Source organism: Palaemon carinicauda, chromosome 2 (genome assembly GCF_036898095.1).
Source record: "Palaemon carinicauda isolate YSFRI2023 chromosome 2, ASM3689809v2, whole genome shotgun sequence".
NCBI classification, from domain to species: domain Eukaryota; kingdom Metazoa; phylum Arthropoda; class Malacostraca; order Decapoda; family Palaemonidae; genus Palaemon; species Palaemon carinicauda.
The window spans coordinates 195,855,763-195,868,655 of NC_090726.1; the positions used below are offsets into that span (position 1 = coordinate 195,855,763).

The 12,893-nt window shown below is 40.3% G+C and overlaps 1 protein-coding gene across 1 annotated transcript in view; it reads left to right on the plus strand.

The window, feature by feature from the left end:
- Window positions 1-12,893, plus strand: part of LOC137629431 (polycystin-1-like protein 2) — a 137,846-nt gene that overhangs the window by 80,260 nt on the left and 44,693 nt on the right. Inside the window, exon 32 of the mRNA XM_068360679.1 lies at window positions 10,929-11,142. Within this exon, the coding sequence (XP_068216780.1) occupies window positions 10,929-11,142 (214 nt within the window). The remainder of the gene's footprint in view (window positions 1-10,928; window positions 11,143-12,893) is intronic.

The window sequence follows — 12,893 nt, forward strand, 5'->3', positions numbered from 1 at the left end:
TATCTTGACGGTGTTCAACTTGGTTTCCTTTAAATCTTTCGACTCCCTTGGTCCCTTTGACTTTTTCTGCGCACAACAAACATCATAGTGGCCAAATTTATGGCAAATTCGGCACTCCTTAGCCAATGCTGGGCATGCGGCAGTATATGGGAAATGGCCAGTTTTAGCACAGTTCCTGCACTTGTGGGATACTGCCTTACATGTGTCACTATTATGCTGTTGACCACAATTCTTGCATCTGCTACTTGAAGAAGGAATTTTCTCTTGCTGATGAATTTTCTTAGGTTGCTCCGGTTTAGCAAATGCCTTCTTTAACTTCTTGTAGTTTGACACGGCACGCACTGAAGTCTGTGGAGCTTTAAGCTCTGTCGTTGTCTTCTTTGCAGCCTCAAAAGCCCTGCAAGTCAGCTTCACTTCCTCAAGTGTTGTTGTTGTAGGCATACTAATGAGCTTCTTGGTGAGTTCTTCATTCCTTATGCCAACCAAAATAGCATGTTTCATTTGGGCCTCCACACAGTTAACGCCTTTACATAAATCAACCTCCTCTGAGAGCTGTTGTAAACGAACGAAAAAATCTGTTAATGACTCGCCTTCTGCTTGCTTGCATTGAGTAAAAGCTAACCGACGAAGTGCTTCATTCTGCTGACCCTTTATATAAGTTTCGATATGAGATAAAACATCATCCAAAAGCATAGTTGAGTCTGGTGGAATACCCAAATTGTGTTCTAATAAGCGTCTCATCTCAACACTGAGACATGTCCTTAGCTGTATCAACTGCTTAGGTTGAGGTAAATTATCCAAATCTACCATAACAGCATAATCCTTCCATCTCTGCTTCCATTCTGTGTATTGCCTATAAGTAACATCATGGGTTAATGGTGGAGGCAAATTTACTGTCACCTTAGGTGTCTGCACAGCTGAATTAGGCACTTGGAGAACACTTGCAGACGATGGTGCTGGGGTAGGGGGCCCTATACCACTTGCTTGGGGTAGGGTATGCCTGGGACCAGTCATAGCTTCAATTAATGCTTTGAATTCTTCCTGATGTCTGACATTGTCTTCTTTTCTTCTTTCTTCATCCTGTTTTCTTCTTTCTTCATCTTTTTTATCCATGTATTCAAACATTTTGCTGATTAAATCCATGGTTGAAGGGGTTGATGAAGGAGAAATAGATCTTGAATGCGTTGGAGATGACGTCATGTCAGTTGGGGTTGGGGATGATGGGGGAGAAACCTCAGAAGTCTTTGGTCTCCTTCCTTTATCGTGTTTCGGCGGCATAAATAGAAAAATCTCACGAAATCAAAGAGAAAATATCACTCAATGCCGTCAGTGGTAACGTCACAATGACGTCACAAACGGTAGCCAATCACCGAGTACAATAGCTCGAGGCAACAGAGCTACGCTGTATCTGGTAACACTGTGACTGCCGCGGCTGTTGCATGCACAGCGAGTGCCGTTAGTCTCCCCTCGAACGCAGCTGAGTATGAATGTGACGCTCTTGTTCCGGCCTCTGCATATGGCCGACGCACATTAGCTCTAATCTCAGATTGCTAAAATAAACACAGCCCTATATAGAGTCACTGTAATCACAAAACAAAGTCACTGCCAGTGTATACATCCAAACGAAGTTATGGTTCACAACTGCTAACGAACTTGGTTACGATGAACACAAACACTTCTTGCATTGTCCAGGCCGGTTGGATAAGTTCACTAAATGATCAAAATTCACTTATGGCAAATCAATCACTGCGCCATCTTAGTTATTATTAGATATAGAATAAATAAGGTTTTCACAGAAACACTTTCGTAAGTTCTTAAGCCATATAATAAGTGAAAATAATCAAAACAAACGTAATACACTGGCGGAGCTGTGAACAGTGGCGGGCTACGGGAAAGACTACTTGCAATAATACCAGATAATTAAAATATGAAATGCATGCCACATGAGATAATATAAATGCTACATAGTATTCCCTAAGCTCCAATAAACGAGAATACTTGCATACATGTATTCCTAACACAACATATATGCTGAATGTGTATTAGCAATAAAGGTACATATAACAATGATACAGTAATCATATATATGGAAATAATTATAATGATAATCCATCAGTGTCGACAAGACGTACTTTTACTCGCTGTAGAACCTGGAGTTTTCTCAACATATTTGGTGAAGTACTTCATTTTGGTTTGAGCTTTCGCAGTGCAGGTGTTTTATCTTCATCTTAAATCTTGAACTCGTTTTGGATAGATTTAATTTTGGGTGACAAAGAGAGTATGGACTTTCTTTGACTTTTAAATGGCCAACCCTTCCCTTAGACGGAAGTGTGTTTAGGCTTTTAGTAATTATCTTATCACGTTATAATTTAATTATAGATTTTCCTCTATATATTTTATATCTCACCGCCTTTATTAGGCCTCTTCGATTAACTTTCCATTTATAATAAACATAAAAAATAAATTTTAATGTTTTGTTTATATGCGACCTTTCCTGAGAATAGGCGGTCCTAACTTGGAAACCGAAGTTAAACAACGTTGAGCCCTTTCAATCGTAAATAGCTTTTAAAGAGCTAATGATTTAAAACTTTTTAAATGAATATTTTTAATAAATATTTTATGAAAGATTTTCTTTGAATAGTCTTCGTACTGTTTTCAAAGATGAACTAACGTTTAGTTTTTTTATGCTACGCAGTTTGCGCTCTATCGTTACGATAGAGAGAGAGAGTATCACGGTTTCACTTTGCAGAAAGAGTAAATCGATTCTGACGTTTTGTTCATTCTTCTTTCAAAGCTTAAATGTTTTAAATTCTATTTTAAAGGAACTTTTTAATTGAAAAACCTTTCAGTTTTTTCCTTTGGTCAAATAACATGTTTTTTTGACGAAATGTAATTGGGCTCTTCTCTTAGGTGCGAAATCAAGAGAGAAAGAGAGAGAGGGATAGAGACGGAGGGAGGGAGAGAGAGGAGAGAAAACGTTCCGTTCTAGCGGGTAACGTTGTTCTCGAGGCTCTCGTCCCTAGTCTCTGTACGGGGAGAAAGGATAAAACGTTTTTAGTTTTATTCTCGTCCCCAGGCATTGTACGGTGAGAGATTGAAAACGTAGTTTTGAATGAACTAGTGTTTCTTCTCTTCCCCAACCACTGAATTTTTTTTATCTTAAAAGATGTTTACTGTTTTTTTTGCTGGTATTAATGTGCTTGCATTATACGACTGATTTCGCATTTACTACCTTTTGATGAGGGTAGAATTGCGTGCTTCAAGTAGAAATCAGTAAAAGTTTCGATTTCAGTGAAATAAGTGCAAAACAGAAAATCGTAGTGATAAAGTGATATTGCGCAAAGTGTTACAGTGTTGCGTCCGAGGGTTCGTCTGTTCGTGCCTGTCGTTCACCTAGTCCGGGACCTCTTGCAAGCTCCCAAGCCCAGGGGAGAAGTAATGTCGTACGACTTATGGGTTCGAGAGGCCTTGATCAGCGAACAGACGTTTCCCTCTATGGTATCGGGTGTATCTTACCAAGATCTCCCCTACCATAAGGCGAGAGAGACAATTTTCTCCTCGTCATCCGAAGGCTTTTCGCATAAGAAACCTGTAACAAGGTTTCGAGGCCCTTAAGCGAAAGTCAGTCCTTTCAGGACAGGTCCAGCGTCCTGGTTGCAGCCATTAGGACAGCTCTGACCCTATGCAGTCATCGGAAAACTGCTCGCCGCCTAACAAAAGCGTAACACAGACTCCGAGAGTCTTTTTTGTTGGCAAAGTGTTGCGGTCACAGACGTTACCCTCGTCTCTTACCGCAACCATTTCCGTTGATCCTAAATGGGTTGTACGGCAAGACATGCAGAATAAGCTTGCCTCCCTTATGGAAGACTATTCTGCCGATTAGTCCGTTGAGCCTAGCCGTTTATCTCATCGAGATCCTGGCTTTCAGCCAACCTAACGTTCCTTTGTGCGTCCTGTTGACGTTGGCGTAGCTAAGTCACGTCAGTCAGGTTGTTTAGAACCACACTCGATGCGGTCTCGTGTGGATTTTCAGCCACATTTGGACGTTAGGCCACTTGCTGATGCTCCTGTTGACGTTCAGGACGTTCGCTAACAATCGGAGTTGACTTGTTTTGACGCTGTGCGTCAACCTCCACATTCTAGAGTTGTTTTGACTGCTCAGTCAAGGCAGTCAAAGCAGTCTCGAGTGGACGCTGTGCGTCCTCACGCACCTTTTGTTGTTGACAGTTCACAGACTGTCAAGCAGTTACATGACGTTGCGTCCTGGTCTCTCGCACCTCTGGTTGTTGACAGTTCACAGACTGTCAAGCAGTTACATGACGTTGCGTCCTGGTCCGCTACTAATGCACCAGTGCGTGTGGACTCTGCTTGTAAAGCATTGCCACCACGGTAGGTCTCTCCCTTGCTTGAGACTCAGCTATTATCGGACAAGGTTCCTTTAGATGAGGAAGTTGCTGTTCCCCCTCCTACTGATATTCCCTTGAGGACTCTGTCAGATGGAGAGGAGCCTAAAGCTGCTTAGCCCTCTATGGACTTTAATTAAATCATGCTGATTTTTAAGGATCTTTGTCCGGATCTTTTTGTAACTGCTGCTCCTTGTTCGCCTAAACGTCAAAGCTTACACTAGGCCTAGCTACTTCGAAGCCGTTGTTTATAAGCTAGTGTTCTCTCGCTCTCCTAGAGAGCTTTACGTTTGCTAGGCGACTGGTTTATCACCAGGAGGAGTTTGGGGGAGACAGCTTTTGCTTTCCCTTCTTTTAAACTGGCTTATAGAGCGAGAGTCTGATATGACACGAGAGAAGTTCTCGGCTTGGGAGTTCCTGCCTCTGCCCAGATAGGCTCCTCAAATCTCGTAGACTCTCCCTGGCGCCTGGCCAGGAGACGCTCCAAGATTTTACAGGTCAACTTCACAGCTGTTTTCGAGCCTTTGAAGTTTTGCTGTACAATTATGTCATGCATAAACAAGGCTTTCAGGGATGGAAAGCGGTACCGCTTCAGTCGCTAACCCCGTCTGTTGCCGCACCTGCTCCCGTAGACCCTTAATGGGCTTTGCTGCAAGACATGCAGTCCAAGCTTGCGTCCTTGATGGAGGACTTTAATGCGGAGAAGGTTGCTGCTGAACCTTCTGGCCAACAACCTTCCAAGCGGTCGGTTGTGCGTCCTGTTGACGCTGAGGTAACCTTTTCGCGTCTACCAGTTGAGGTGGTTCCTCCACCGATGCGACCCAGTGTGGGTTGCCAGCCGCATGTTGACGTTAAGCGACGCTCGGAGGTGGTTGTTGACGTTCAGGACGTTCAACAACCATCAGAGGTGACTTGTTTTGACGCGGTGCGTCAACCTCCGCAACCCGGTATGGTGTTGACTGCACAACCCAGACGGTCTAGACAGTCTCGGGTGGACGCTGTGCGTCCTCGCGCACCCATGGTTGTTGACAGTTCTCAGACTGTGCAGCAGTTCCATGACGTTGCGTCCGGCTCCGTCACGCATGCACCTGTGCGACCGGACTCAGCGAGCCAGACGTTGCCCACTCCGTTGCCGTTTCCTCATCAGTTTTCGGATGAGGAACTATCTGATGAGGACGTTGCTGAACAACAAGACGATCAGCCCCCAGAATAGATCAAGCCCTGCTATCCATCCAGAAGATGCTGAAGAAGGAACGCTGCTCAGTCAGGCTGTGGATGAGTCTGGTAGGGACGCTGTCATCCCTGGAACAGTTTGTATCACTTGATGGAAGGACAATATCAACCTAAGAGAGGATCTTCCCCTGGCTGTTCAGACTCCCCACCACGTTCTCTTCTCGGACGCATCGGACTTGGGCTGGGGCGCAACACTGGACGGTCGGGAATGCTCAGGTCTGTGGAACTCGAGTCAGAGGAGCATGCATATCAACTGCAAGGAGCTGTTGGCAGTTCATCTGGCCTTGAAAAGCTTCGAGTATCTCCTTCGAGGCAAAGTGGTGGAGGTAAACTCGGACAACACCACGGCCTTGGCGTACATCTTCAAACAAGGAGGTACCCACTCACTGACGTTGTACGAGATCGCAAGGGACCTGCTCATCTGGTCAAAAGGTCAAGACATCTCCCTAGTAACGAGGTTCATCCAAGGCGACTTGAACGTCATAGCAGATTGTCTCAGTCGGAAAGGGCAAGTAATTCCAACCGAATGGACCCTCCACAAGGATGTGTGCAAGAGACTTTGGGCCACTTGGGGTCAACCAACCATAGATCTCTTTGCAACCTCGCTGACCAAGAGGCTTCCAATCTATTGCTCCCCAGTCCCGGACCCAGCAGCAATACATATAGATGCCTTCCTCCTAGATTGGTCACATCTGGATCTCTACGCATTCCCACCGTTCAAGATTGTCAACAAGGTACTGCAGAAGTTCGCCTCTCACGAAGGGACAAGGTTGACGTTAGTTGCTCCCCTCTGGCCCGCGAGAGAATGGTTCACCGAGGTACTTCGATGGCTAGTAGACGTTCCCAGAAGTCTTCCTCTAAGGGTAGACCTTCTACGTCAGCCACACGTAAAGAAGGTACACCAAGGCCTCCACGCTCTTCGTCTGACTGCCTTCAGACTATCGAAAGACTCTCGAGAGCTAGAGGCTTTTCGAAGGAGGCAGCCAGTGCGATTGCTAGAGCAAGGAGAGCGTCTACCATTAGAGTCTACCAATCGAAGTGGGAAGTCTTCCGAGACTGGTGCAAGTCAGTTTCTGTATCCTCGACCAGTACCTCTGTAGCTCAAATAGCTGATTTTCTCTTATACCGGAGAAAAGGACGATCCCTTTCAGCTCCCACTATCAAGGGCTACAGAAGCATGTTGGCATCGGTCTTCCGGCATAGAGGCTTAGATCTTTCCAACAATAAAGATCTGCAAGACCTCCTTAAGTCTTTTGAGACCACCAAGGAGCGTCGTTTGGCTACCCCTGGATGGAATTTAGACGTGGTACTAAGATTCCTCATGTCAGACAGGTTGGAGCCGTTACAATCAGCCTCCCTGAAAGATCTCACTCTTAAGACTCTTTTCCTGGTATGCTTAGCCTCGGCTAAAAGAGTCAGTGAGATTCATGCCTTCAGCAAGAACATCGGATTTTCGTCGGAAAAAGCCACTTGTTCACTGCAACTTGGTTTTCTAGCCAAAAATGAGCTGCCTTCTCGGCCTTGGCCTAAATCTTTCGATATTCCCAGCTTATCGGAGATCGTAGGCAATGAACTAGAAAGAGTCTTATGCCCTGTTAGAGCTCTTAAGTTCTATTTAAAGCGTACTAAACCTTTACGAGGCCAATCTGAAGCTTTATGGTGTTCAGTTAAGAAACCATCCTTGCCTATGTCAAAGAATGCTTGGTCATACTTTATCAGATTGTTAATACGAGAAGCTCATTCACATCTGAGTGAGGAAGACCGAACTTTGCTTAAGGTGAAGACGCACGAAGTTAGAGCTGTAGCAACTTCTGTGGGCTTTAAGCAAAATAGATCTCTGCAAAGTATAATGGACGCAACCTATTGGAGAAGCAAGTCAGTGTTCGCGTCATTTTACTTGAAAGATGTCCAGTCTCTTTACGAGAACTGCTACACACTGGGACCATTCGTAGCAGCGAGTGCAGTAGTGGGTGAGGGCTCAACCACTACAATTCCCTAATTCCATATCCTTTTAATCTGTCTCTTGAAATGTTTTAATGTTTTTATGGGTTGTCCGGAAGGCTAAGAAGCCTTTCGCATCCTGTTTGATTTGGCGGGTGGTCAAAGTCATTTCTTGAGAGCGCCCAGATTAGGGGTTTGATGAGGTCCTGTTGTATGGGTTGCAGCCCTTGATACTTCAGCTCCTAGGGGTCTGTCAGCATCCTAAGAGGATCGCGAGGCTCCGTAAGGAAGACGTACTTATAAGGCAGAGTAATCGTCTAAGTCGACTTCCTTACCAGGTACCTATTTATTTTGTTTTTGTTATTTTGATAACTTCTAAAATGAAATAAAAACTCTTAGCTCATAAGATGTAAACATATTTAACTGGTCTCTACCCACCACCCTGGGTGTGAATCAGCTATATATTCACCGGCTAAGTTAAATATTTAAAAATGATATTTTAATTATAAAATAAATTTTTGAATATACTTACCCGGTGAATATATAAATTAAACGACCCTCCCTTCCTCCCCAATAGAGACGCAGTGGGATGAGAAGAAATTGAGTCTTTGTTTACATTGAGTATGGTATCTGGCCGACAGTTGGCGCTGATGGGCACACCCGCAACCTGTATAGCGATCGCTGGCGAGTTTTTACAGTTTTTTTTTTGTCTGTCGAGCAACAGAGTTGCAGCTATATATTCACCGGGTAAGTATATTCAAAAATTTATTTTATAATTAAAATATCATTTTACAGTAATCTTTGCATATTTACAAAACAGAGCAAGCTGGCAGCCTTTTATCACTCATGAAATTAAATAAATGCTGTTTGAGCTCATGCAAAAGTTAAGTTTAAAGAAGGGTTTCTATTCCATATTTGTATGTGTAGTATTAATATTTTGAAATGCTTTCACTTGAGTAAACATATTCAATGCCAACTTTTCTTTACTTTGCAGTTATATGTTCAAGTTATTCGCATGATCAGTTATATTGCATAAGAAAGCTAGGGATAAAAACCCAGTCTAAATCTGAAAATGATTCTCAAATTTTTCCCTCTTCACTAAAAAAAAATATTTCAATTTCATGACGAAGAGTAAAAAAAAAATTACCTGAGAACTTTTCATTTGCTGAGCCACCTCACTTCAGTATGGTACAATATATGTGAATGTATTTTAATTAAAATGTTTGAAACTGCCGATGAATTGAATCATGACATATGAAATTTATAGTTGATACCTCGTTCATAACATCAAATTTAAGGAGCGTGACTCGCCCCCATTGAAAAAATTCTATTTTTGGGGTTAACTCATGGCGAACCAGCGAACATGTTTACAATAGCACACTGGTATCGGAGTTGTAACGGCTCTCCCACATATCCAATCCTATCCTATATCCTTCAAGACAAGGTTAACTATTCGGGGAAGGATAGCCATGGTTGTTTTAAACATGTCCATGTTACATACATGATATCTTTCGGGATACTGTATTCGCTTCATGGATAGCAACCCTCTGATACCTCTACAGGTAAAATTCTCTCGTATATTATTTGCATGAAATATCCCAAGTAGAAAGCTGCCTAAAGGAACTTCCATTAGGACAACATGGCTATCTCACCCAGAAATAGATTTTTCCCATGTCAAAATCCCTTTTTTGGGGTTAACTCAAACTCCTACTTCTTTTTTTATTTCTTGACAGATTTCTTTTATTTAAAAACAATTGGAAAGATAATTTTATATTCTAAACATTGTAATGTAAATGGGAATGTTTCATATCCCTTTTTTTTATGTTATTTTATCAATGTATAGGAATTGTTTTTAATAGCAACCAGTTCTCATATGGGAGTTTTCCGGTTTGCCAATGTACAGATTGTAAGTTATAAAGTTCCCTGTCTTTCCGTTTGAATGATAAAAAAATGGTCAATATTGAAAAAAAGTAGTAGGAAATTTCTTTTTAAATTCTGAGACAACAGGCTTCAATTTTTTTTGTAGAGCCTTGTGGAATATAATTTAGTATGCATAAGTATGGGTGAAAATTTTGCTCAACACTTGGGATCATGAGGTGATAATCATATTTCAGAATTATTTACTAAGCAGTGGTGAGCCCCTTCCCTCAAATATAGAAATATATATGCTACATTTACCAAATTTCCACACAAGTCAGACAGTGCTAGCATAATATATTTTCGTCTGCATATTTTTTGGGCAAATTTTATGCTTTAAGCACATTTAGTTATCGTCTCGGACACTTTTTGCATCTTTGAGCATAACCATAAGAATTGTAAATACATAAATGAGCAGACAAAGAAATATGATGAATATAACTTGGAGAACTGCAGCAAACGTTTATTTATGACACCATCGAAAAATGAAGGAAATTACAGTTTCTTTCTGACTTGAAGAAAATTGTGCTCTTGAAGTTTATGGAAATATGTTTCCCTCAAATACTTTAAGAAAAAGTAAATAAATAGGTACTATGATCAGATAATGTTTGTGAAAGAGATCAGATGTACTTGCATAAATATAAGAAAAAAACATTTCAGCCATTAAACAAATTTTCATTAAAATACTTTTTGAAACATGAAATATAGACATTCTCTTAGCCAAGAATGTAATAATCTGAATTTCCAAAATTTCAAGCTCGTCCCCTAAGGTCCTTTTTGCTCGGTACATTACTGGCCTGTTGATAAATAATGCAAAGAAACTTAAGAGGAGGTGAAATTTTTAGCTTTAAAATCTTCTATACAGATTTTTTTTCAACCAACCCTTGATTTACTTTCCACCATGTTTCTTAATTGGAGAGGGATCTCTGGTAGTGGTATCACTCGCCCCAGTTTTAATACCGGCACCCTTTAAGGGTGAGCGAGCCGGATATATTCCTAGCATTCCATGCAACTTTTTTCTCTAGTATATTTAGCAGTATTTATACCTTTGAAATGGTGCTTTAAGGAGCATTTCACTGGGCGACACAGGTTCCTCGCCCAGAAATAGATTTTTCCTTCGTCAAAATCCCTTATTAGGGCTTAAAGGGTAACTGTTATTTGGGTATGAAGTGTTTAGTATTTGCTGATTCATACATGAGGGAATGATACACTTGATGGGTTTGTAGAAGAAAATTCACTTTACCATAGCACAAAGATATTAATTTTTTCTGTGTAATCTAAATATTCACATGTTTATGAGAACAATTCCATTACATACAGTTAAGGTTTTATAAACTGTTTTGATTTTGTCATTGATGTTTATACGAGAAAGTGTCATTTTTCTTCAATGACTCTTAAGGTTTTAGCTTCATTGTTCAATTTTTCGTTTCACAGGAACATGTCGACTACCAAAAATTATTAAGACGTATATCACGAAAGACTGTCGGTCAAAATCCTCTGTAATAGATGAAGAGGATGAAGACTTTGGTGTTGGTTGGAAGCCACTGGCCGACGGGGTTAAAGCCAAAGAAGAATATACACATAAAGGCTCTTTGGAACTAGATGGTATGCCTTTCTGGGGTAAAATAGATGTCTACAGTGGTTCTGGGTGAGTGTAAATCTTAAATTATCTACCTCACTAATATTGTTTATCTTTGGTAGGATTTGTTTAAAATATAAACTAAAATTCTAAAACAATGATTCCCTGACAAGGATGAATTGGGGTGATAGATTTCACTCGGTATTTAGAAGAAAACAACAACCCACTATGAAGAACTTTTACTTTTGAAATGGGAAAGATACCTAGTAGTTATGACCAAAAATTCAGAATAACCTTAAGATTTGGGTAATAAAATCCCTTCAAAATTTTGAAAACTTATAATAAAAAAACAGACAAATAGGAAATGCAGCAATAGAAGAGAAATGTTTGATATTGTGAGCATGTATAAAAGACTAGACATAAGTTAAACCACTAACAACTAAACATTTAAAATTTCATTGCCATGATACAAAGTCAAAATTTGGTCAAGTGCCTTCATTTGACAGGGCTTTCTAAACAAGAAATTGACTTTTTGGGTACTCAACAATTTCAGTCTTGCTTTATAGTACTTCTACCCCAAAGTAAATTTTCTATGTAACTATTACTGAGACTTGTATCTTGCAAGACCATCAAGGCATGAGATGACAAATTTGAAATTCATTAGGATGTAGATTTTCTTGCCAATCACTTGTAGGCTATGATTTGGAATTTTTTTCTTTTTCCTAAGCTTCCTTGATCATTTAAGTTCTCTCTTAAGAGACAGGTTTGGTATCATTTGAGAAGGAATATACCTAAATATATTTCTTTTAAAAGGAAATCTTAATTTTGTCATCTACCCATATTTGATAATTTTTTTAATTTCAAACATGTCTCTATTTATTTTTTTTATTCTTGTTTAAAATTTCATTTTGTCATGTGTGTGTGATTAAATTAATCAAAACAATAAAACATAGCAAGTATCTAGTTGGAAGACCTAGCCCTACATGGCTAAAGACTATGAAGTGTGAAGTAGAGATGATGAATGAAGTATTGATTTAAAAGCTCAGGATAGAGACGACTTGCGAAATCTAACGGAGGCCTTTTGCGTCAGTAGGTGTAGGAGGAGATAATGATGATCCAGTTTACAAACATTTGTAATGTAGAGTAACCGCTCAAACTAAGCTCACTTCTTTAACAACCTTAACAACCAGCTAATTTAAATGGATAGTTTTTTTTAGATTACCTATTTACATGTGATGCATTTTATGGTGCTTTTAATTAAATTTTAAAATACTTTTTAATTAGATCAAAGTTAGAAATTTCATAATCAGTTATATATTATTATTACTACTACTTGCTAAGCTACAATCCTAGTTGGAAAAGCAGAATGCTATAAGGCCAGGGGCTCCAACAGGGAAAATAGCCCAGTGAGGAAAGGAAACAAGGAAAAATGAAATATTTTAAGAGCAGTAACAACATTAAAATAAATATCTTCTTTAACAAATGGGGAAGAAAAAGATAGAATAGTGTGTCAGAGTGTACCCTCAAGCAAGAGAACTCTAACTGAAGACAGTGGAAGACCATGGTACAGAGGCTATGGCATTACCCAAGACTAGAGAACAATGGTTTGATTTTGGAGTGTCTGTCTCCTGGAAGAGGTGCTTACCATGGCTAAAGTCTTTTCTACCCTTACTTAGAGGAAAGTTGAAAAGTGTAGGCTATAATAGTTTCTATAGATTTTGTTACCTTACAGTAGGCCAGACCATAAAGCCTATGATTTCTTAAATCTGGGGGCTAATTTATTGTCATTTTCATTAACCAAGGCCGAAGTCTTCAGCGTT